General features: G+C 36.9%; 1 protein-coding gene across 1 annotated transcript; it reads left to right on the forward strand.

The window, feature by feature from the left end:
- The first annotated feature begins 15,534 nt into the window (after positions 1-15,534).
- Positions 15,535-26,584, forward strand: LOC139713574 (chymotrypsin B-like). The gene is made up of 5 exons (XM_071625288.1): positions 15,535-15,730; positions 19,575-19,800; positions 21,211-21,488; positions 23,403-23,545; positions 26,380-26,584. Exons 1-5 carry the CDS (start codon positions 15,535-15,537, stop codon positions 26,566-26,568), a joined length of 1,032 nt encoding a protein of 343 aa, XP_071481389.1. The 3' UTR covers positions 26,569-26,584.
- Positions 26,585-27,013: the final 429 nt, after the last annotated feature.

The raw sequence follows: 27,013 nt of genomic DNA on the forward strand, positions 1-27,013 counted from the left end.
AATTCAACATATTTTCACTTTTCTTGCATAACAAAAGAACACTTGACTTCTCTCTTTTGGAAGGCAGGGTGAATAATATTGCCCTAACATACATCAGTAGCAAGTTGAAGAAATGTGCACTTTTTTCAAAAAGTAAAGTTTTGTGAAATTCACTTATATTTTCTTTATATCGTTGTATGCATGTGACATCATACACTGTCGTAGTCGTCTCATCCAGCAGTGATTGCATAGATACTTAAAAAAACGATAACTTTTGAATGGATTGTCCAATTTCCCAAACTTTCAATGATGTGTTCTACTAATGTTGTTGCATTCACTCAATCCACATGTATATGAAGGTGGACTTGTCCTTTAAGAAACCATTTTCTTTTCCTTGAAATTCCAGTACTTAAAGCCAAATTCTAAGATAAAACATAATAACAAAACAAGGTAAACACATCAAAATTATATTGAGATAGAACTACAAATCTTGTTTTTGGATCTTTCCCTTTCCAGTCCTGGGGACTTGTTCCTCTGTTCACTTTAGTTGTCAGATAACTTCAATAATCTTAAAAAAATACAATATCATAAACAGTTGGTTCAACTTGGAAAATGTAATTATTGTCATATTAAAAAAAAAGAAAAATCACATAATTTTGTTTATGATTACCACGTTGTACATGGAAAAACAACAACTAAGAATTCAAGAACAAGTTGTGCACCAGCTATAGGCATGTGGCCTCTTTGTGGAGTTTGATTATTTTATGATTTTTTTTAAAGAGTGTGGACTAGGGCATGCATGAACTGCCACATGTATCACTTTGGTATCAAGGGAATTCTGAAGAGTTAGGTATACAAAAGTCACTTCTATTGTGATGATTTTTGTAGATATTAAATGTATTTGAAAATGTTAATAGATAGTGAAAAGGAACTGAAGTCTTGCCTTTCACTATCACATAACAATACGGTGTTAACAAACAATGTCACCTCCGAAACACAAGAAAAAGCAACCTACATGGAAAGCTGTGATTGGTAAATCTTCACAACTAAATTGCTTAAATTGGAAATCAAGCTTGTAAGATGAAAGCATCTATATGTTTACTTAACTAAAGCAGGAGAATTGATCTTGATTACAATATTATATATACAAGAGATGGGTGTATTTTGTGCATTCTCTTTGTTAAAAAAGTGAAAAAATGTAAATTTGCCCTAAAATGTACAGTATAGTAATAAAAATAAGAGTGAGAGTGTGTTAGTTGATTTCTCCACTTGGAGACTTATGTTACTAAAATAAATGAAACCATTGGTGTACATGATATGGTTTCTCTTCAATAGAAATGAGCAAAAACTCTTGTTAACAGTGTTTTGTCACCTCCGAAACAGTAATTCTTAGTTTTTATTAGATCTTAGTCACAGCTCACTGAAAACGCACTCCTTTTATCTTTTGCTGAGGCTGCATATCAATGATATCTGATATCAATATCATGCTTTTATAGTTAAAATGTGTAACAGAAACTGATTTCATTTCATTGGATGTTCGAAGGGAAGAAATTGTCCAATGATCGATCACTGTGATCTTTTTGAAATTACATATATCAATAAAATAAAAATACTGACATATCATTATTTATACCATGATTGATTTGGACCGAGGAGGCAAACCTTGTGTACCCCTGAATTTGACATACACAAAATGCACATACTTCACCCACGCCCACATACAGACAGACAGACAGACAGACAGACACACACACACACACACACACACACACACATATATATATATATATATATATATATATATATATATATATATATATGCGCGTATGCGGATGTATACATATACGCAATGCAAATAGACATATGAATATGATATATATGTATAATGATTCTGTTAGTGATCATCATGTTAAGAATTATAAGACAATATGATTATATGGCAGCATTATGATATAAGAATTTATTCATGTGTGCGTATGCGGATGTATACATATACGCAATGCAAATAGACATATGAATATTATATATAATGTATAATGATTCTGTTTGTGATCATCATGCTAAGAATTATAAGACAATATGATTATTATATGGCAGCATTATGATATAAGAATTTATTTATATATTTTTTGGACATATGATGTTATTCTGATGATGATTTGAGGTTAGATTGGATATTTGTATTGAATTGAATGATTGATTTGTGTATATAAAGGAAATGATTTAGAAGATTGGTAATATGTGAAATTGCATTATATATTATACGACACATCAGGTTATTCATATAATAATCGTTCTGTTGGTAGGTCTTGACGAAGGCCCAATGACGGGCCGAAAGCTTGACAAATAAAAGGGAGACTAAGATCGAGAGCAACGTCCCGCCTCAGTCCAATTTCTTTCAACTATATGCATCCAACAATGCGGCACCGCGTACGTTCGGGACCCAGGGAACTATTTCTCACATTATATATATATATATATATATATATATATATATATATATATATATATATATATCCCTAGTTGGCACCTTAGGGAGACATATTGGGGGGAAGTGTCTTCATTAGGGAGACAACTGGTCATTAAGGAGACAATTTTCGTGTCTCCATTGCGTAAATTGCCATTGAACATGTATTTTAAAATTTGCATATAAAACAAATGGAAATGTCTTCCAAATGACCCATCTAGGAGTATATATATATATATATATATTTCTTGTTGTTATTATTTTGTCTATGTTATGACATTGGTAGAAATTAAAAGAACAAAGCGAATGGTAATCAGGACACTTAGAACAGCGGGCTAGAATTAGGTGGCTCCTTCAGTGAAATGTAACAACACTTAGCTTGGTAGCGATGCACCTGCCCAATATGCTACAGTTGTCATTCCTATAGTCAGAGATAAAGATTAGGTCTACATGACAGGAACGGGTGATGGTCGTTATTCCGAACGTTCGTTTTTCCGAAACACACGAATTCTCCATAGGCCTACCTTGATATTCGTTAATCCGAAAATGAAATTGGGATTGCTGTATACCCCGAAGGTTCGTTAATCCAAAAAATGAATTGAAGTGTGCGTAGCTATGACGAATCTTTGTAATAACGAACCTCTAACCGACACGAACTACACAGCAAGAACTATTACTATGTTAACTTCTCGACGCCATGTTATGATTTTTCCTTCTTGCCAAAGGCTCGTTTTTCCAAAGGTTTGGGTGTTTTTTTCCGAAGGTTCGTTACAATTATTATCCGAAAATGAAAATAAGGTTCGTTTATCTGAAAATGAATATAAGGTGTATACTAATAACGACTCAACCTCCGGAATAATGAACCTTGGGAATAACGAGCCTTCGGAGTAACGAATTAGCCTTGTTTATTTTCGGATCGGTGAACCTTCGAAATAACGAATTTTCGTAATAACGAACTGTAACTGACACGAACACGTATAACACTGTCACTATTCTAACTAATTTTCAACGCCATGACTACTCCTTCAACTACTTCATCTTTTTCTTGAATCACCACTTCTACAACAACTTACAACGTTGTTAAAGGGATTTTATAGTTTTGGTTGAGACCTAATTTCAGGTTTCTAACATTTTTTGGTGAGATAATGAGAAATATGCTATGATGTATGAAAGAGCACGGAATTCCATGAGGAATCCAACGTTTATTTGATGAAAATTGGTTTTCAAATGGCTTTAGATATCCCAAACAGAGCGATTCTAATAAAGTGTGGGACCCACACTTTTTTACGATCGCTTTGTTTTACTTTGTTTTTGGATGTTACAGTCATTCCAAACCTGATTTTCGTCAAATAAACGTTGAATTCCTCTTAGAATGGTATGCTCTGTACTCTTTAATAAGCGTGTGCTTGGTATCTCACAAAAAGTTAAAAGCCCAATTCTCATCTTCACCAATACTGTACCATCCCTTTAAGTTGTTGTAGAAGTAGTGTGAGAAAGTAAATAGTTGCATTAATATTATGTAAACAACTCAAATATGCACAAAATTATAATCCACCAATGTCAAAACTGTTTAAATCATTACGCACACTTAAATTGCGAGACTTGAATAAAATGCAATTTAATTATGATGTTCTCTTACGCAACGCTCTATGCTAAAACTTTGTCATCTTATCTGCATAACATTTTTTCTCCAAATCCTGATGTAAATAATCGTTATGATACTATAAGACATCGTCAATCTTTTTCCATCGATAGTGCTGTTCAATACAAAGTCAAATGTGATACATCGAAATATTCATTGCGTCACGCTGTTCCTACCTTTTGAAATGTCTGATTTGAGTAAAATTTGACACACTTCTAATATCTTTAAAAGACAGCATAAACAAAATGTTGATATCAGTAAGTATCGATAAACTTGTGTCGACTTTGTTATATGAATATATGTCTTTTCTTATGATTTTTACTTTTCATCAGAAATTTTTTGATACTTACAATTTAAAGAAGTGTTATCAACGGCTACATCTTGGGGTATGTGCAAAATATCGAACTTGTTGTTGTTGTTGTTGTTGTTGTTGTTGTTGTTGTTGTTGTTGTTGTTGTTGTTGTTTTCTACGCACTTACCATTTCCGATCATCACACACTCATGAAACTTTGATAGTGAGTTTAAATAAGTATGTTCTTATATACCTATTTATAGTTTATCTGTTTTCCCATATCATCACACACTCATGAAACTTTGATAGTGAGTTTATATAAGTATGTTCTTATATACCTATTTATAGTTTATCTGTTTTCCCATAATACTCCTTTTTTTAACCTCGCTTTGTTTCTTCAATGTTTTCGCTGTTTTAAATCTTTACTTTGGTAATTGCTCACAATCATATAAAGGGGCCTACAGAGATAATGCATGCGTTGTCATATAATGTAATAAAATTAAATAAAAACTGAATTGAATTGAATTGACTATTTACTTTCCTTGTCAACAAACACCCGCAAAGAGAAACGGTTCCCATTTTTCTGGGCAATTTTGTTTTTGCAACCGATATAGAGTACCACGTCATCTCCCAAAACAAACGCACATATTCCCACATGCCCTCACTCGCAATACACACCAAAAGCCAAAGAGCGAATTAGAACAAAAAGAGAATTATAGCCCTCCCCAACCTCATGCGCTACACCACGGATCATGTATCAAATATGTACATGTATGTCATTATAGCTGGGATCTTTTTTGGGACGCGCCACTCGTGAGTTGAGAAAAGGAGGTTACTGCTTGAACTTGTAAAGTCGCGTGATCCAGGGGCATGTAGACCCTGATGTATACTATCGTCTTTGATGGTGGTATTTCAGCCGTCTTCTTTCTTTCTTCCTTCCTTCCTTTCTTCCTTTCTAACTGTCTTTCTTTCTTTCTTTCTTTCTATAGTCGTCTTCTTCAGTCTTTCTCCTGCAGTTTAAGTTTCAACTTTTCTATATATAGCACAATATGTCTGGAGAGTGTACAATAAACAAGGAGCTATTCTTTCTAACACCTCCCCTGTGTTATAGTCATATCAAGTGAGTAGACGAGCAGGAATGAAAAAGGAGCGGGTTGCATCATGACCACCCCCTCCCCCAAAAAACACACACACACACAAAACCCAAACATAAATAAATGAATAGATAAATAAAAACAGTTATAAAACGGATTTAAGCAATAGCAAGATCGAACATGCATAACCTGCGGAGATAATAGAGGTAAATGTGAGGAGGATTCAGGAAAGAGTGGAGATGGGGATATCCTGAGATTTTTGGGAGTAGAAAACTGTTTCTTTTTCTTCCTCCTCCTGATCCTCCTCCTCAATCCTCCTCCTCCTCCTCCTCCTCCTCCTCCATCAGTCTACCAACCACCTGGCCTCACCCTGTATCCAGGGCCGCGCGTGATTTGTGGCCCGCAATGACCTCCGCTGTCACTGGAGCCGATAGGCGAGTTAAGCCCGTGACATTTGGGGTCATCCCGTTGCTCTTAAAACACGGCTCGGCTCTGGCGCTATCGCGAGCGAGAGCCGCGGCCCTGCATCTGTTTTTCCCTACCGACCGACACAAGGCTGGATGTATTGTATTATAATGAGAGTCTTCTGGTGTCTGCCATCCGTAGAGGAAAGGGATTGCCACTGCCCGTCTCGTATACACTTGTACTTGGTGTGCACAACGCGCTGAAGTTCATGTGCCAGACTCCCTAAGCGGAGAAACGAGGAAGAGCATTCTGTCCGAGCATTCTAGTAGCCATAGCGTTCTAAATTTCACACTGTGTGGTATACATTCGTCAAAGCATCGAAGCCGCTGAATTAATACACGTAGGACTAGGAGCTGTATTTGTCTCGTCCTTTCTCTCTCTCTGTGAATGGGGATGCCCTTACTCCCTGCTGCGTAAGTAGGTAAGGATCCGAGAATAAGATGCTTGCCTACCACTGAGTGTATGGATGTGTGTATGTGTGTATATTAATATCATGTGCAATATGTGTATACACCGTATTTATCATAGTGGGTACCGTTGGTAATATTACTGTGTGAGTGGGCGTCTTTCCTTTATGTAGTCGCATATGCTTCTATTCAGAAGTGTGACCTTTGCTAAGTGGGCCATACATTTTCGGGCTTCACATCATCAATAAGAAAATGTTATTATACCGTCGTCAATTATGCGCAATTATATTGCTTTCCCTTCGATTGCCATTTTCAGAATGATCAGAGAAACTGTCAAAGGGCCAACATGTGATGGGTGAATCTGCTAATTTTTGACATAAATAATTGTTATCATAGTCAGTTGTAATCACATTGCTGTCTATCTTCTCACTATCTGAGTTGTGCTATGTTGTTGAATGTCTACGCAAACGATATCCTATCGAACATGATTTTAACAGGGATATTTTTCGTGCAAAGACAGATTTTAACTCCTTTGAGGTACTTCGCTTTCATTTCCTATTGTGAACCACAAATCCCACAATATTTAAAGTTTCCTTATAGCGCAATATCGGATACAGCATTTGTATAAACATGTCCAACCCTTATGGCTGTTTTAGTAGCTCAAGAAAGAACACAATATAAAACAAAAATGTCGGACTTTACTGGCTGAGCATGGGATGTCCACTTTCATATGGATTAATAAAAAACAACAACACGCGAGCGGCGTAATCATAAAACAATGAGAAATTCTGCTGGCTCTATATGATGTGAGCAATTAGGCCTACCGCTTAATGTTAATGAACCTTTACCATAAAGTCGGTACATTCTTACTTATTACTGTGCTATATATTATAAGGCCTATGTATAAAGATGAGTTGGACCGTAGGATGAAATAATGCCTTAGTAAAGGATGAGACAGTTCCGTGAAAACGTGCAAAACTTTTACAATTCTTCAGCATTCTTATTGATAGAGGTCCGCTTTTGAGGAAAAGTCTATACCATTCTATTTTGTGTGATCATAGTCTGTCATATTTAGCAAACACGAACATAATCATGTCTGTGGGCTTTGACGCTTGATGTATGAATTGATTTAGGCGTTTTTTAACTGTCTCATCTCCTTCCTCCCTATTTTTTGTTCCCTCTTTTTCCCACTTCCTTTCGCGTTCTCTCTTCCCCTATTTCCTCGTTTTCCCATACTCTTTGTACTTGTAAGCTCTTCACCCCCTCTTTCCCTTTTCCTCTTAGGTACCCATAATAGCACAAGCATATATTCCTTTGAGTGGGTACCTTCATTTTTTTTCGCAGAATGTATAAATGTGTTTGTATATTACATTCCTCTTCTTGTACTGATCATGCTGATCATAGACATGAACATGTTATTCTTTGCTGCCTGTGTATTCGATAAAATTGTTAAATTTCACATTCAAAAAAGGTCTATTTCTTTGTACATTCTGTTGAAAACAAAGTAAAAATAAGTTTGAATTGAATTGAATAATTGAAATTGCACTTTTGTTGAAATCACGTGGAAATGATATTGTTTTACTGCTTGTGGTGGAGTTACCACCTTAATATCACGTTGGGATCTGAAAACAAATATTTTTTTTTTCCCTTCCACAGGGTGTTTTATTCATACACATATTCAGAAAGTCACATTTACAAATAATTTTTTAAATACAAAACATCGACAAAGAGTGGCCTACTGCACTTGTACATATAACATATAACTTATATCATTTTTTTTATTTTATTGGCAGAAATAACCCTGAAAACACTATGAATATCATGCAATTTTAATATTCAAAAGCACTTAATAAATAAAGCCCATTTCTTCACAAAAGTTTTTTCTCTACTATTCATTTGACTTATACATTTTTCCATCTCAAAATAACATTTTATCTCAGATATTATATGTTCGAATGACGGAACGGTCTTTTTTAATTTCGCTGAAAAAATTTCTCTTCTTATAACAATCATCATACAGTTTAATGCACTGTTGTTGAGACCATATAATCCGAATAACTTGTGTTGGTTTGTAAATACAATTTGTTTATCTATCTTCAAAAGTAACCATCGCTCAAACTTATTCCATATATTATTTGAATAAGGACATGAACAGAATATATGCATTATGGTTTCCTCACTGTCATTACAAAACGTACACTTTTTATCTGTTACAAAACCAAATTTTAAAAGAGCATCTTTCATATATAATATTCTATTGAGAATCTTAAATTGAAACCACCTCATATTAATATCAATAGTTGATTCAAAAGGAATTAAACAGTATAAAGACCATGTTTCATCATCAAGATCCAACATGCTACTCCACTTAACAAAACTGTTACAATGTTTTGACGTGTGTCTTAACAACGTTTGATAAATATCAGAACAACCTTTCTTATGTTTCAGTATTACATTTAAACCATGAGGAATAAAAGGGTCTGCTATTTTCGACATGCGGTTTTTTGCAAATGATTGGATAGAATTACACAGTCCACCGTGCTGAAGAAAGTTAGTTTGTATATCAAACTTCCTCTGAAATTCAAAATATGAAAGAAATTTTCCATCATTATCTAACAAGTCATTTATAAAACGTACACCTTTTTCACACCAAGACTTAAAATATACAGTGTTATTATTCATTTTAATCAAAGGATTATTCCAAAGAGGCTGGCTTGCCCAATTATCATTTGTATTGATTTGTAGAAATTCTGAAAAAGCCAGAAGTACCTCTTTCCAAAAATCATTAGACATTACATTGGCAAGTTTTTTGTAGTACAGTGACCCCATAAATAAATGAAACGATACTGGTTGGGGCAAGAAAGAACGGAACATGTGGAACGTATAATTTTCAGTCTGCGGATCACAAATAAACCTTCTGATCCAGGATATTTTAAGAGATTTAGCATGCATGAAAATATCAATCATTTTAGTACCACCATGACAATATAGCTGGCACATTTGATTTCTATTTATTTTATCAGGTTTATTTTCCCATATAAACGAATAAAAACAACGATTTATATCTGTCAATGTTTTAAAATTTGGTTCAGGAAGTGATAACAACAAATAATTTAATTTTGACATCAATAATGATTTAACTACAGTAATTCTTCCTAAAACAGTAAGTGATCGTTTAGACCAGGAGGTCATTGTGTTTGTAATATCTTTCATTTTTTCACAATAATTTTGTTCAACCATTTCATATAATTTAACTGAAAATTCTATTCCCAGGTACCTAAAGTACCTACCCTGAAAAATCCAGTCAAAATTACAATCTTCCAATAATTTAATTCTACAATTCCGATTCTTTCCTATCCATATTATTTTAGTCTTTCTGGGGTTAATTCTTAAATTCGATATGTTAGCAAAAGTATCAAAAATCTCAAGAGCATCTTTTAGATCTTGATCTGATCCGTTAAGTGTTAAAAGTGTATCATCTGCGTATTGTAATACTTTAAAATTTTTTTCATTAATTTGCAACCCAACCACAGAATTTGTGTGCCTAATCATAATTCCAAGAATTTCACTGACCAACAGAAAAAGGTAGGGTGACAAGGGATCTCCTTGTCGACAGCCCTGTTCTATTTTGAATCTATCTGTAAAATAACCGTTCACTAAAACACTGGAAGTAGCATTGTTGTAAAACAACTGAACCCATTTTTTCATAGATTGGCCAAAGTTAAAAAAATCTAAAACTTTAAAAAGAAACTTATGAGACACAGAATCAAAAGCCTTTTCGAAGTCAATTAAAAGTAACAAACCTGGTATATCATGTAACTCTGTATATAAAAGTATATCATACAGTAAACGAATATTTTCACCAATGTATCGACCTTCCAAAAATCCGGTTTGATTTCCATGTATCAAATATGATAAAAATGTCTTAAATCTGTTTGCTATACAACCAGATGCCAGTTTATATATTACATTCAATAAAGAAATTGGACGCCAATTCTTTAGAAACTGTCGGGGTTGATTTACTTTTGGAATTAATGTGATTACTCCCATTTTTTGTGCTCCCGACATTTGTCCTGAAAAATAAGCATAATTTAAGGAATTTAACAAAAAAGATTTTATTTCCTTCCAAAAAACACGATAAAACTCCACGGTAAAACCGTCTAATCCGGGAGATTTATTACATTTCATATTTTTTAACACAGAGTATACCTCTTCTTCATTTAAGGGACCTTCTAATGATAACGACATTTGTTGTGATAGTTTTGGTATGTCAGAAGATGACAATAATAAGTCTAAATCTACATCTGTGGTTTCTTTTTCTTCATACAAACTGGAATAAAACTTAAACACTTCTTTCTGTATATCGCACTGATTCATAATAATATCATTTTCACAAAAGAGCTGACGAATTTGTCTATTAACATTATTCTGTTTTTCCAAGGTTAAGAAATACTTTGAGGGCTTCTCTCCTAATTCCATCCACTTAATCCTGCTTCTCATTGCGATTCTTTCATTTTCTTTTGAGCGTAATATTTCAAATTCTTCTTTCTGTTTATTTATTTCATCTAATATTTCGCTTTTATCATTACACAGTAATAATTTTTCTTCTAAATTTTCTATATTTTTCTCCAATTCCTTTTCTCTATCAATATTTTGCTTTTTAATATAAGAAACGTAAGAAATAGTTTCCCCACGTATTATCATCATTAAAGTTTCAAAAAATAACTGATCATTAACAGTCAGCTGACATTCACCAATTACGTTGTCACTGTGATCAAACTGGACATTTCCCTTTGCATAAAATATAATTGTATCTTTTATAATTTGTTTAATTTTCTGAACATATATTTCATCTTTCAATAAAATATTATTAAATTTCCAAAACCCTGGTCCCCGTTTAAACTCATTAAGATTTAAACTAAGAGAAACTTTAGCATGGTCAGTACGGTAACCTGAAGAAATATCAGTGTTACAAACTAAAGAGAGCAATTCGGAGGATATCAAAAAGAAGTCTAATCTACTTTGTTTAAAGGGATTTTGTTGCCGCCACGTATAACATCTTTCATCCGGATTACATACTCTCCATGGATCACATAAACTTAAATCATTTTTCATTGTGTCTAATTGTTTTTTGGCCCTAGGGTTATTTACATGTACATAATTATATGTATCGAGGGTTGTATCCTGAACTAAGTTCCAATCACCACAAAGGATAGTATGTGGGTTTTCGAATTCTAATATAATCTTTTGAAGGTCAACAAAAAAATCAGGTTTATCAGTATTCGGACCATATAAAGATATAAATGTCAGATTATATTCATATAATTTCAAATCTAATATCACAAAGTTTCCTGTTTTATCTATCATAACTCTATTAACTTTTACTGGGATTGTGTCTTTAAATAATATGGCGACACCTCTTGAGTTTGAGGTATTACATGAAAGAAAACATTCACCTTTCCATTCCTTACAGATTTCTGCCTCAGTGCTCGGTATAAAATGAGTGTCTTGAATACAACAAACATCATACTTTTTTGACTTCAGATAAGACAAAACATCTTGCCTTTTTTGGCTATTCGCTAGGCCACGACAATTCATCGAAATAAATTTTACATTATCCTGCATTAGGTAAATATACCTTCAGAAAACGTGCAAAAGGACAACCTGTGGAAGTAGTTTTCAAATGAATTACACACAATAGACTACAAAAGACAAATAGCAAAACACACACGGGAGAGGGCGTGCTAACCAAAACTCGGTTGCTTACCCGAAGAGTCTCAAGTGACCCCTCAACAACAATTAAAGATAAAATAAACCCAAAACCCCAAAAGAAGCTCCATGGGAACACCTACCCCCAGAGTACTTAGAAAAAATGTTTGCAAACCGAGATGCCACGAAATGGTGGCACCTCTGCGTGAAACAATTAAAATTAGCATGTACACACTGCTTTCAAATACTAGTACACCCCTGTAGCCCGCGTATGCCTCGTACCAACGTATTCGTGTCTGTCATGTATCTCGGGTCGAGGGAACCCTGAAAATACTTCAAACAAAACTACCATATAATGTCATAAACATGTATATATTATGCATACATGTATGTATAGACATATAATGTATAATAACACATCCATATCCATACACACACATGCACATACATGTATGATATACACTTTTGCAACCCAGTCATGAATAAACCAACCTGTGTGAGCATTCACAGGTGTTGAAAACCAACCTATCCCTTTCCGCCATGCAAAAACATAGCCCCATATTCAAAAGGAAAACATGTGGAATATCTGCCTATTCATTTGCACGTTCATGCATGTCAAAAAACATCACCCTTGGTAAACACGAACAATTCTCTGTTCAATGTCACTGCATATCAGCAAAGCAAACTGAAACTAACTCTTAAAGGGATTATACAGTTCTGGTTGAGACCCAATTTCAGGTTTCCAACATTTTTTGGTGAGATAATGAGAAACCTCCTATGAAATATGAAAAAGCATGTAATTCCATGAGAAACTCAACGTCTATCCGAAGAAAACCGGCCCCGAAACGCCCGAGACATCCAAAACAGAGCGATTCCAATAAAGTGTGGGACCCACATTTTATTACGATTGCTGTGTTTCACTCTGCTTTTGGATGCCCCAGCCATTCCAAACCCGATCCCCACCGAACAAACCCCGAATTCCTCCTAAAATGGTACGCTCTGTACTATGTCCCAAGAGTCTTCCTGGTATCTCACAAAAAGCCAAAAGCCCAATTTTCAACTCCACCAACACTGTACTATCCCTTTAACATAATATTAGAATCACTATTAACTTTAGCATCCATATTGTCTTGATTACACTGACCCCAAGTGATATCCACCCATAAAAGAAATACCAACCTCTGCGTGACACAAATGCAATTAGCATGTATCATCCCTTCACAGTACACTTGTATAACCGGTGTCATGCACAAACCGAGACGCAGGGGAATGACGGCACCTCTGCGTGACACAATTACAATTACAAATGTAGAATGTACATGTACACAGTTTTCAAATACACCTCTGCATCCAGCAGATATATGTTTTTTACCTACATACTCATGCCTGTTTACAAATATGCCCTCGTAATATGCCCTCGTAATATGACTATAATATGCCCTCGTAATATGACTATAATATCCTTGGTAGGGCTACTTGCCCCTCAATACCACTCACTTCCAATTCAATGATGATAATAATGATAATAGTGGCTACTTGTATAGCGCACATGTCCACTTTTCAGTGCTCATGGCGCTTCAAAAATGAAAAGATATCATATATTTACATGCATATACATAATCAAACGTTTCAACAAAGAAGAAAATGGTAAACAAAAACAAATATATACCAAATAAAGAATACAACAAATGCCAATTAAAAATACAATATTGATTCAACATTAACGACATACAGCAATTACAGTCCTCAGTATGAAAGGAACAGATAAGTTCTAAGTTTGGATTTGAATGACTCTGTAGATGACAGATCTCTTAACTGAAGAGGTAACTCACAGGATTCCACAATTTTGGTCCCATAACGGAAAAAGCACGATCACCATATCCATGTTTTACTCTGGGTGTTTACTCAAATGAAGATTGATTTCATTGGTCTTTTTACAGGATTAATGAGGATAATTTAATTGTTTCCCTTAAACTGAGGAAATAAGAAATCTAACGATTAAGATATGAACGGATTATACGTTGTTTCATTCTATTGTGTTACTATAGGCCTCTAAATGTTTTATATCTTTGTTACTTTGTCTTCTCCCCGTTCCTTCTTTCCAACACTATTTCAGACAGGTTAGATTGTATTGATAAGTAACAAGCTAATGCGAAGTAGTAACGTAAAAGAAATCAACAAATCAGTAAGATAAAGTCGAAATGTAATGGGTATGAGCATGACCATCGGGCGACAGGGGATTTATGACGTCATGTCTTGAGAGGACACAAGGGTAACTTCGATGTCTCGGTGACTCACGTGACAGTGATGTCAATCATGTACTAGTAATTTTAATTTCATTAAAGGGACATGCCCAACGATTTTTTAAAGGGACATGCCCAACGATTATAATATGATCTCACATCAAGAATTTATGTCGTGTATACATCGATAGTGCCATGTATGGATTTGTGAGATTTATTTTGGGCCTCGAGCAGATAAACTTTAACTCTGAAAAACCCAAGACATAATACCCTGAGCAAGGATGAGGACACTGAGACTTACATATATTATTCCAGTAATGCAGCAATGTAATATAACTTCAATACCATTCGCTTAGCAATGTTACCTGTGCACAATAAGATATATTTATGCAAGTTTTCTTTTTTTTTTGTCCTGCTTCCTTGAACAATAAATCATGCATTTTTTTTTTAATGTGAAGCTGCTATGTCATCATCCTCGTTCATTGTGTTTTGTTATGAATTTTGAAAACATTCTTATTCCTCATCCTTAAGTTCTGAAACTCCGATGTCCCCATGCAGTATGACCAATTTATGGATGTTCAAATGCAAAAGTCTGAAAATCATGCGAAACTCTCCTTTAATTTTGCTTCCGTTTAAATTTGTCTGACGCCATTATTTTGATTTGGACATAACAATGCATGTTAACATCACATAACATGACGAACCAGAGTTACAGAAGAATTAAAGTGTCTCTCCAGTGAGAATATCCAGTTACTCTCATTTTGTGATATAATTCTATGCTGTGATTCTGAACTGTGACATTTATGAGACCAGAAACGCATGAGAAGGTGATTTTGAAGTGTCCGGGGGTCAACGTGCTGAAAGATTTGTTTTCCCCACCCGAGTACGATATATTTTTATTCTATTGCAGTCAAGTTGAAGTTCCTTTCGCTTCACCGCCTTGTTTCAAAACAACTCACTCTTACAGAAATTTCTTCTAGAGAGAATAATTATGGTCGGTAAACGTTGTTTATACATTGTAGCGCGGGTTTACGGCAAAGATCTTCAAAGTTAGTTTTGAAGAGAGTTATTGTCTCAACTCTGTAGACAATGGGATTACTACGGAGGGGTACCTCCTCCTTTTTAGGAAAGTGTTTGAACTTTATGTTTTGCTTTGTTTTGTTTTTGTAGGTGATACTCGAAATCATTCAAATTCTTTATTTCCCCCGTCGGATCCACATCCAGGATACAGCCAAAATGGAACGCAATGCGAAAGAAACCAGACACGCTCTGACGATGGAGGAAGGTCGAGGTAAACCGTCTTTGGCCGAGATGTGCACGGGCGAGCGCACCAGTCGTCGAGTCTGCTGTAAACGCGTCCTGCCCTGGGTTCTCTTCACCTTCTTCATCTCACTGACTGTTGTTCTTTTGGTTCTTTTTCTGGTCTTTGAAGGTTGGTCGCTAGGGCAAGCCTCTGTTTATATAAGTCAGGATATTGTCTTTCTAATTACTAAGTATCATAGTCGGAAATATATTGAATATGAATAGTGTTTGTGCCATAAAATTGCTATGTTACAATATGTTTTGTTTGCATTCTATAGCAAGTACTGTTAGAAGTGCATTATGTTTGTATAGGTTTTCCCGGCCAATTTGATAAAAGGTTCATTCAGTTTAGCGAAAATCCTCGTCACTGTACATTCTGTCATTCAAAATTGCAACTTGTTCGTTCAATTTAGCATTTCGGTCAATGAAATTCGCACATATGCCTTTCGAATTCGTAAAACGGGCATTCAAATTGGCACGTACTCTTCAGTCATTCAAATTCGCCAGCACTGGCGGAAAATTGTATTTCAGTCATTCAATTTCGCGTATGGGCAGTCAAATTCCAAACATGTTCATTTAAATTGGCGTAATGTTATTTCCATTTTGTAAAGGAGAGAACCGTGATTTATACGCATTTGAATGTTGAATTTTTGTTTCATCCAAACGCTGTTAAGTATAGTAAAGGTATCTTTGACCCTATATAACTTCAGTTTGTTGTTCTGTAACGCCCCTCTTCTTTCATGTTATCAGAACTATACATGCACAATGGCATGCCATGCTTGCACCAGTACGATAGATTCACTTCACTTTCTTATGTCCAGTCATGGCAGCACGAGTTAGATACAGGCGTATCTCTTAAGAAGACAGAGAAAGAATCATAGAAGCATTTGAGGGTAATAACCTCGTTAATTGATGGCTAGAGCTGATCTAAGAACTTTTATTTATTCCTAATGATAATTAACGCAATCTAGCACCCACCAAATTAAAATAATGAAACATGCAGATGAAAGAAATAATCACGATTTAAATTGAAACCTCCTTCTCCCAATTAATGTTAAAACAAACTTAAGATCAATGTATCTGTGAATGAAATAATGCTATCGAACATTATAAACACATGCTCATATTTTGAAAGTACTGTTGCAAAAGTGATATCAGAATAAAAACATAAACGTGTCTGCTAAATTGACTGCAGTAAATGCGAAATTGGATGCCCAAGAATGAATTCGAATGAACGAGCGCAGGGTATACGTGGTCACGTGACTATCGTGCTAAATTGCATGAACGATTTGCGAAATGGTGCGTGTCTTACGAATTTGAACTGAAAAAGTGCTGATTCGAATGATGTAAAAGGTAATTTGAATGCTCCAAAATGAATTTGAATGAAAAGATTAGAAGATTGAAATACCGAACATGCCGTCTAGGCTAAATTGTGCTAAATTGAATGCAGCAAATAGGGATTGGACTGAAAAAAGTGCGAAATTGGCCGGGAAAACCTATATTATCGGCATCGTATATCTATGATCAATATTAATGTACAATGGTACATAGATGAATATGAATACATTATATTGGTGTATTGGTGTTTCTATTTGTTTTCTTTTCAGTGTTCCATGTCCTACAAGCTTAGCTTTTTACAGTGGAACACTCTTTTCCATCGTTGTGATTATACTTCTTCTTCTTTGTTACAATGGCAAAGTGTGCATTGTTCCTTTTTTCCGCTATGATACCAATCGTGCATATATTTCATATTGTGTTCAATGATCTGTCCCTCCAAACTGGATGAAAGTCGAACTGACACACGTACTGCTTTAGATCATTATTTTTTTTTCTTAATGGAAATGAATGAGCAATTGAATTGGATTGAATATATTCTAAATAATAATGTTGGTGATGTCATCATCGAAACCTCGAAATCAAATATCATCAGAGCGGTAACTCTGTCCGAGGAAAGCTTTTTAACAGGCGGGAAGTAAAGTTAGTCAGCTGCTTCAGCATGAATGTATAATCGTTTGTAACTAAGAATATAAAATGGTAAATACAACTTTGTATTTCACTGCGGTTGTTCACCTGAATTGAGGTAGAAACTTGCAATAAGTGTTGAGTATTTTGCTCAATATTTTTAGATTGACTGCGTAGCTATAGATGATGTTGCCAGTATAAAACACAAAGCGAGGAAGTGGGTAGGTTTGATGTTTATTCGCAAAAAAAAGGAAGAAATGCATTGTCTGCTAAAAACAGTCCACGCATTCACTTATTAGCTCTTTATTTTATTCGGCACGCAGAACAATATGGGTCAAAATGCAGAGCAACTGAAAACATGACACCTGTTTACCTTACATCTTGTGTCCACATTGTTATGCTTTCGGAGTCACATTCATGTAATACGAACCTTGTACACCTGATAGGAGGTTTCAAATTTTAGAAAACAGGTGATTTTTTTTTTTTTTTTGTCTCACAGTCTTTCGGCACTCTTCCGAGCTAACATCGGGGTTTAGTAGCTCCATCCATCAAAATTCTTAAGAATCTATTAAACTTCGTTTGTAGACACTTTGATCCCCCCTCCTGTGTGTATCATCGTATTCATGAGCTTTTGTTACATTTTTTTCCTTCATGTGTTTGTTTCGTCAACAGATTACAATATACATCAGAGGGAAAGTGTTACGTCAGGTAATTTGCATGTTCATATATTCATAAAAACTAGGCCTATTTAGCATCTGCATATTGGAGAATCTACATTTCAGATTTTCAGAGGTGTGAACACTTTGTTATACTTGGGAAAAGAAATTTGATCACTATGAATGCGAGCCACCGAGTTTGGTTTTATTGTTTGTGCGATTTTTCTACAATGTTCAGCTGAGCCATACACAGTGTTCGGGTTTTTACTTTGTTCTTGTTTTTGTCGAGTGGTGCGAAAGAAAACATAGACCTATAAAAGAAAAAGTATACATAACGGGTATAGCATGGTGATAAAATTCATCGTGTGCAATAAAGAAGGTACCTGGGCTTTCGTCAAAAGTACATTTCAGCAAACAAGGGTTACCATGGTTACAGGGGTTGACCCCATCCATGAGCCAAGAATTGATGACGTGACGACCCATCCATCGATCCATTCTGCAAAACAAACTAGTTGAAACCCTACTTTTAACCCTCAGTTTTTTTTTAAATGCTGCCGTATAATATTTACATCTTGGGATCATCTTGACGCTGATCTTGTGGGGGTAAAAATGGTGCAAACGACAATGCTTGAAGTATATGCTATACCAATCACAGTACCCCATGATCATAAAAGAGCGGCGCGTGCATTGAAGAGGTTATTCCGGCTAAATGAGACTACATCACATTATTGATTATAAACTAAGTTTAAGCAAACCGGAAAATATCATTACGTGATGTGCGTACACCCAAAGCAGTATAGTAAAACTGAAGCGTTAAGATTAAAAGCATTGATGTAATATAATGACTCAATTCAATGTAAAAGTTGTGTAAACATTGATTTTACAAGAATGACATAAGTTGAGTTTTTGTTTGTTTATGGGTGTGTGTGTGTGTGTGTGTGTGTGTGTGTTTAACAACATAAGATAATTTGAGTTTCATTGACATGGTACCAAATGGCTTGTGGGCACCGTTTTTGCCAGAGCGTATAGCCGTGCACTATAACCATGTATTCATGCACGACATGCCAATATAATTGCATGCACTTCTATTTACATCGTAACATGATTCTAAACAATTCATTATCATACATTAGATGCATTTCGACTGTATAATTATAGCCCTGCAATTTCATGCATCGCGGCCAAAGATTGAGAAAAGGGTGATTAAGTACACGTATATTTAATAAGTCGTAAAAATCGAATATATTGCCTTCGGGTTCATGTAGGCCTGGTGGTGCCTCCAAGATCTTGTATTCTTTAGAAGCATTCGTAATTCATACACCATGTCATGATACTTGGATGCTTTCTTTCCCCCAGATCCAAACTCGCCACCCGTGATTTCCACTTCATCGTCGCCATCGGCGCTGTGCATTCAGGAAGTCGTCGAGCCGCACCGCGGCATCGATCTCAGGGTGTCGGGTGGGCGCCCGACCGACATCGAGTCTTGGCCGTGGATGGCCTCGCTACGGGACCAGCACGGCTCGCACATGTGTGGAGCGACGCTCATTGGCGATCGATGGTTGCTGACGGCTGCTCATTGCCTGTAATGCGTTTCACCAATGTCGTAATACATTTGATGATGATATTTATACCCTTTTCGACTTTGCAATGATAAGACGTTAATATAAACGTTCTTTTCCCCACTTAGTTTGATAATGGCTCTTGACTGTTCATGAATAGTTTTGACCAAATACTTCGATGGTGAAATTAAAGAGTCATGGTAATTGTGTAGCTGTCTCTTTATGTATATAAGAAATATATTTCTTCTTCTTCTTCATCTTCTTCAAGCGATCATTGATGACAAAGGTGACGCTATGGATACTATTTACAAGAAAGACAATCTTGAATCTCTGGCAGCCAGACACTGCGTCATTTTGATGCAGACAAAATAACCCAGCTGACGTTTATGCCACATTTACACGTATGCCTCACTGGAAGAACTTTGTCGACAACGACACTGGTCACATGCTATAGTTAGGCCTATTGTGTAGGAGCTCACAAGAGGTTTCAGTCACATTGGCCCGAATTCACGAAGGTGGTACAATTTTTGTCCATGGTTTAAACCATGGACAAAGACCGTATTTTTGTATGGGGCGCAAAGTGTCGCATGGCCTAGTTCGTTACGAAATCAGTCATTTCGTCGACGAAATGATCATTTCCTAACGAAATGACAACATTTCGTCGACGAAATGAACGACGAAATGACTGATTTCGTAACGAAATAGGCCATGCGACACTTGGCGCCCCATACAAAACTACAGTCTTTGTCCATGGTTTAAAGGGACTGTACAGTACTAGTTGAGGTGGGGATTCATGTTTTGAACATTCCTAAGTGAGATAATGAGAAACCTCTTATGAGATATGAAAGAGCATGTGGTTTTAAGAAGGATTCAGCGTTTATTTGATGAAAATTGGTTTTCAAATGGCTGAGATATCCAAAAAAGTGATGATGATAATAAAAGGCGACATGCCACAACTTTATTAGGATCTCTTTGTTTCACCTTGTTTTTGGATATCTCAGCCATTTCAAAACCGATTTTCATCGAATAAACTTTTGATACCCCAGAGAACTGCATGCTCTTTGACATCTCATAGAGAGGTTTCTGAATATCTCGCAAAATGTTAAAAGCTAAATCTTCACCTAGACCAGAACTGTACACACCCTTTAAACCATGGACAAAAATTGTACCACTTTCGTGAATTTTGGCCATTGTGCTGTAGCACCAAAGTAGGAAGAGTCAAAACACATTACAATCAGAGTCATCTGAAGAGCATACTGTGATCTGTTTAACCGTTTCGCCACCAGGATGGCCGTTGTGTTTTCCATCGAAGTACAGTTGCTATTATCTGTAAGTACCGACAAAACCCCGTCCATGAGACTTGAAATTTTATCAATTATGTTGAGCTCATATTTTTGAAATATAATTACGTGCATATTTTCTTGTTGCTGCAGTGAAAACGAATCTTCACGCGAACTTGGCTCCGTCGTTATGGGCGACACTTCCCTCGCCGAGAACTCCAGCAGTCACGTGACGAGGAACTCGTTTCGGATCTACATGCACGATGAGTTCGATGCGGCGGCGTTCACCAACGACATCGCCGTCGTCCGCTTTGACCCACCCGTAGGGACGTCAATTGGGGTTTCCCCGGCGTGCCTCAATGACGACACGAGAGAGATGGAGTTGTTCACCACGTGCTACGTGCTTGGCTGGGGGAAGACGTCCTTTTCCGGTAAGGACGATCCCTGGATTAATTTGGACGTCTTTCATCATGTAATGATAATCCATTTTATCTTCCTTTGTTTATTTTCTAATAGCGACTGTTACACTATCGATGCTTGGAGGCCTTACTTACAAAAAGAATGTTAACATAATCCCAATACAGTTTTCTGGTTTGACAATCACCATACTATTGCTACTGCCGCTAATATCACTACAACAGTTGTTGTTACTACGAATAATTATGATTTTAATGGAGAAGGCCCAGTTAATAAATTTTATCACTGTTTGTAACAATAATTTATGATTGTGACGGTAACAATAGTTCATCTTTATTGCCCTCGACTGCTTTTTTGATGACACAATGAGAAAATGAGAAAAAAATTAATTACAAGTGTATGTGACCATCGGGGAGGAACATTGATTGATGCGATGCGACACAGAATAAGCATAATGAGAGTCTAGCCTAGAAATTTAGACAATCAAGAGAATATATAACAATAGCCCTACTTCTGTTTCTTCTCTTTCTGTTCCCTTCATTGTTTCCTTTACGAAACATTAAGACCTTTTCTTTCACCTTCTTCTGACTTTAAGCCTGCAGTTCATGGCTTTGCCTCTGCTGGTTGTTTCAAGTTATGATTGATCTTGCATAGCATGTTTTCGTTTTTGTCAAGCTCCCTTGAGAAGCAAGGCTCATTGATACACGCGAACTTTCGTTCGCGTTTAGGTCATCACACGTCTCGCGAATTCCAGTGAGTGTGGATAACTCTGCACAGTCACGCCTTCCTCGATCAGCCTCCCACAATTTTGCAGTCAGCCTGCAGAGGCAGTCACCAGATCATTATGAAAATCGCTTTCCCATATAATTATGAATAAATGGATCTCGTGTCTGTTTGTTAATGCCCTCCCAATCACATGAAGATTTCACGACCTCCGGCTTCTGTTTAACATCACATAATATCTCTTCTCTTGAGGCAACATTGGCAGTCATGATATTTTTTTATTCTCCCTCCCTGCGGAGTCAACCTACCCTTTCTCTTTTCACCAGGCCCAAAAGGCGGTTCTATAGGGCAATATACCCCAGACCCTTCCCCTTTCCCTAACCCTAGTCGTAATCCTGAACCTATAATCCTAACACCTACTCAAACTCTAACCCTAACCTAACCCTGATGTTTTACTCTATTCCTATCACTAACCGGTATTTAGCCTGGGGAGGGGCACTGTCATTGTCCTCGCAGGGTAATTGTCCTGATAGAGAGAGACTCTTCTGGAAATGTGCTACATTGATATACACTGTACAACATCCGTCCTTCTTAGTTTCCTCCTCTTCCTTTCCTCCTCCTCCTCCTCTTCATCCACCTCATCTTCTCCTACTGTTCCTGATACTCCTGTACTACCACCACTTTCTAGATTATGAAGACTATTATTATCCACTAATTAACACAGAATTGCTCTCATGAATATAGACGAGACACATTGTTCTTTTTGTTTTGTTTTCTTTTCTTTTCTTTTGGTTACCACACTTCGTCAGTCTTCAACTTCTTCATTTTTTTTTAAATTTACGCTTCACCTTCTTCTTTTTTTCTCTTGCTTTTCTTACAGAGAACCCTCCACTCTGTCTTGTTAACCATACTCGCAGTATGCCGTGTATAATAATGCAGTCTGATAGCAATGCTGATAACAACATGAAATGGCTTGTTCTTGTTATTGTTGTTATTCATGTCTTTTGATATTCTTTCCTTTTTCCTAATCTTCCTTCATCTCCTTATACCACCACGCACGGTTATTATCATCATTACTGTTGTTATGTTGTTGTTGAAGATGATGATGACATAATGCCCTCGGAGAAACTGGGCACTAATTTATAAAGTGACTCCCGGGGAATGCCATGTTAAAAGCTACTGATGATAATGTATCGTCTTTTCAGATTTCGGTTCCACGATACTCCAAGAAGGGAGGGTACCACTCGTACCTCTGGACGAGTGCACGAAAGCCTATGCCGGCAGACACCACCTGAGCGATCACGTGATCTGTGCGGTGTCGTCCGATGCCCAGGTTGACACCTGTAAGGTATCTATCAGAACTCGATTATTTATATATGCAGACCTTCCAAGTTGGAATGACAAAATAATGCTAATAGGGAGCTTTAGATTTTCATGATGCGGACGTTCGGGGGTGGGGGGGGGAGACATGTTCTGCGCATGCGCAAAATCGCTTATCAAAATCGATCTATCGAATGCTCGGTATATATATCTCGCGTCCTCCAAATGTCCTCTGGGTTTTCACTACGCGTTCTGGGCTGTTTTTTTGCATTCGCTCAATACATTCACGACGCAGAGAGCACACCAAGATATGGCTTTCCGGACATACACTGGAATGGTTTCAGTCATACCTGCTTGGTAGGAGTCAACGAGTAACCATCTGCGGCTCTTAGTCTGAGAGGTTTGATCTGCACTGTGGTGTTCCACAAGGATCCTGTTTGGGTTTCCTCTTGTTCTCCATCTATACATCTGACCTGTTTGATGTCCTAGAAAAACATCTCCCACGCGCCCACTGCTACGCTGATGATACTCAACTTTACTTTTCATTCAGGCCTGATGGTAATGTTAGTGAAAGAGAAGCTGTAGAAGTGATGGAGTGCTGTCTCAGGGATATTCGAACTTGGATGGTAACAAACAGATTGCTAATCAACGATGATAAGACTGAGTTCCTCATCATTGGCACACGACGACAACTCCAAAAGATCAACATTCCCAACATCAGGATTGGGAACGCTGACATTGTTCCTGCATCTCATGTCAAGAATTTGGATTGCATCTTCGATTCAACCTTGAACATGGATCAGCATGTCCTAATGACATGTAAGGCAGCCTTCTACCATCTGCACAACATCCGTCGAATTCACAAATATCTGGACCAGAGATCATTACTCACCATCATTCATGCCTTCACCACCAACCGCCTCGACTACTGTAATGGTCTGCTCTACGGTGCAACTGCTACCCAGATTAAGAAATTACAGCGGGTTCAAAATGCAGCTGCCAGACTTGCCACAGGCACATTCAAATTTTCCCACATGCAACCGGTCCTCCGTCAACTGAACTGGCTTCCCATCGGGTCCAGGATCCACTACAAGATACTTCTGCTCACTTTCAAATGTATCCATGGTCTTGCCCCTCCTTACTTAGTTGAACTCATAACCATCCGTCACCCATCCCGGTACACCCTCCGCTCCTCACAAGGTATCACACTGAATCACCCAACTTCCAAGATGCTGGCCACACTTGGTGATAAAGCATTTTCATCTGCTGCTCCCAAACTGTGGAATCAACTACCCAAAACTCTCCGAAGCCAGCAATCTCTCGTCACCTTCAAAAAACATCTAAAAACTCACTTGTTCCGTTAATATCATCAATAATCCACTGGTAAAGCGCATTTGAACATGTATGTTTATGGAAAATGCGCTATATACATGTATTATTATTATTATCATGTGATGCACTGATCATAACATGGGGGCGCCATTTTACTTTTTGATAGGTTGCGTCCTCGCGTAATTTAAAGCTACTTTGCAATACGACGCAGGCTCTCTAGACCGGCTAATGCAATCTTCGTTTTAAACGTCCACATCGCAAATCTATAAAGCTCCTTAATCAATCGACCGACACCTTTAACTTTAATCATCGGATGGAGTACTGGGAACATATTGATAAAATAATGTGTTGATTGTCACTAACAGTCACAGATAACAGAACATGAAATGTTACTCTACGTCGTCATGGTGACATAGGAACATGCACAATATGCACATATTTTCGTACAAAGACAGTTGGAATAACTCATCGTCTGATAGTGCATATTAATGAACAATGATCGATCAGCTAACCAAGTTTGAACCTTTTTGTGCTTTGAAGGGTGACAAGCAGAGGAAACCAAATAACCTTGTATATTTAGTGCCCAAAGTGACTGGCATAAAAAGAATTAATCTACAAATTAATAATAATTATTGAGGATGTGATACCGATAATGTAAAGCAACTTAAACAAATCCAAAGAATTGACCCTTGTCAACTTACTTCTAAAGTATTTTCTTCCAAATTTTTTTCGCTTGTAGTAAAACAACGTTTCAAAATGCATGTGTTCCGATTTGCTACTAGAACAATGCTATTAAAAGCACGCACGCACATGCACACACAGACACGACTCAGAATCCATTCATGGATGTTGTTGCACGCATTCTCTAAGTGATCCAAATGACGAAATAAAACAATAGAAATCGTACTGAAATTGGTGTTCATTTTTTTATCTCATTACAAGATATTTACCTCCGGAATTTTCAGCTGTCAACGCTACAGCCTTCATCAGCGGAATGACCAGTCTTGTATTGAGATCAAAATTAACACCAATTTCAGTTGAATTTTCGATACAGATGAGCTCCTACTCTAATACAAATCGTATTGGTTTGCAGGTCGAACACATTTGTCATTTTCATCAGTGTGACGAACTTTCTATGTAACAAGATATTTAGTTTTTATTTGCTTTATTTGATGCATCATCAGTATATCGTGATATTGAGCACCGAAAAGGTGGACCTGTGCGTTATACAAGTAGCCACTCTATTATCAAAATCGAAATATCTTATGAAGTGATTGAATGTGATCCTTTTAGACAACACTCGACAGTTTTTATTGTTTTATTGTTTGCAAATTATATTTTGTATGGTTTTTTTCTGTTTGTTTGTTGTTATCCACTCAAAGTTTATCCACTTTATCTTTTTGCTGGGCCAGCAATGCTGGAAACGACTTAGTCATTTTCCAATAAGTCACGGTCGTTAGTATTGAACATTGCCTTGATGAATCACTATCGTTATCATAATATTATTGGGTTTCGTTCTTGCATGAATAGGGCGACAGTGGTGGTCCGCTGATGTGTCGTGACAACGCCACCAACGCCTGGTCCGTGGTAGGCGTCACCAGTTTTGGCTACGGCTGCAACACGCCTACCAATCCAGCGCCCGGCGTCTACTCCCGAGTCTCCTGGTACTTCTCAACCTTCATCAAGGCAATAGTGGAAGATGACACAGACCAAAGATGACATCACTTCCGGTAAAGGGTGGAGCCGCGCCTTTAAACGCCGTTTATGTCTTGCCTCGAAGCGTATTTTTCTTTTCTTTTTGTTTCGTCACTCCTGTTCCTTACGGGTACCAAAGTATGCTTCCATTCATTAATTTTGATAAGAAAATAGTATTGTGAGCAGCCGTGTAGACTGCATGGCATTTCGTATCAAGAAAGATAAGATACATTAACACGTAAAGCGGTTGTAAATATATGACTAGATATAATCATTATCTCTTTTATGTGGTTATCAAGTGTTAGTTTAATTCATTTCAAATACTAATCAAGTAACATTGTAGAGAAATATGTGTGATTTTTGGCCACATTTTACTACAGGCTCCCTCCACTCTCTGTGATTACGGAGAGCCCCTGAGGTAAACATTAAATTCGTCACCAAGCCCAGGCATGATGCCATTGATATCTAT

The sequence above is a fragment of the Diadema antillarum genome, unplaced genomic scaffold (assembly GCF_040938485.1).
Source record: "Diadema antillarum isolate AM-2024a unplaced genomic scaffold, OU_Dant_1.0 seq00002005_RagTag, whole genome shotgun sequence".
NCBI classification, from domain to species: domain Eukaryota; kingdom Metazoa; phylum Echinodermata; class Echinoidea; order Diadematoida; family Diadematidae; genus Diadema; species Diadema antillarum.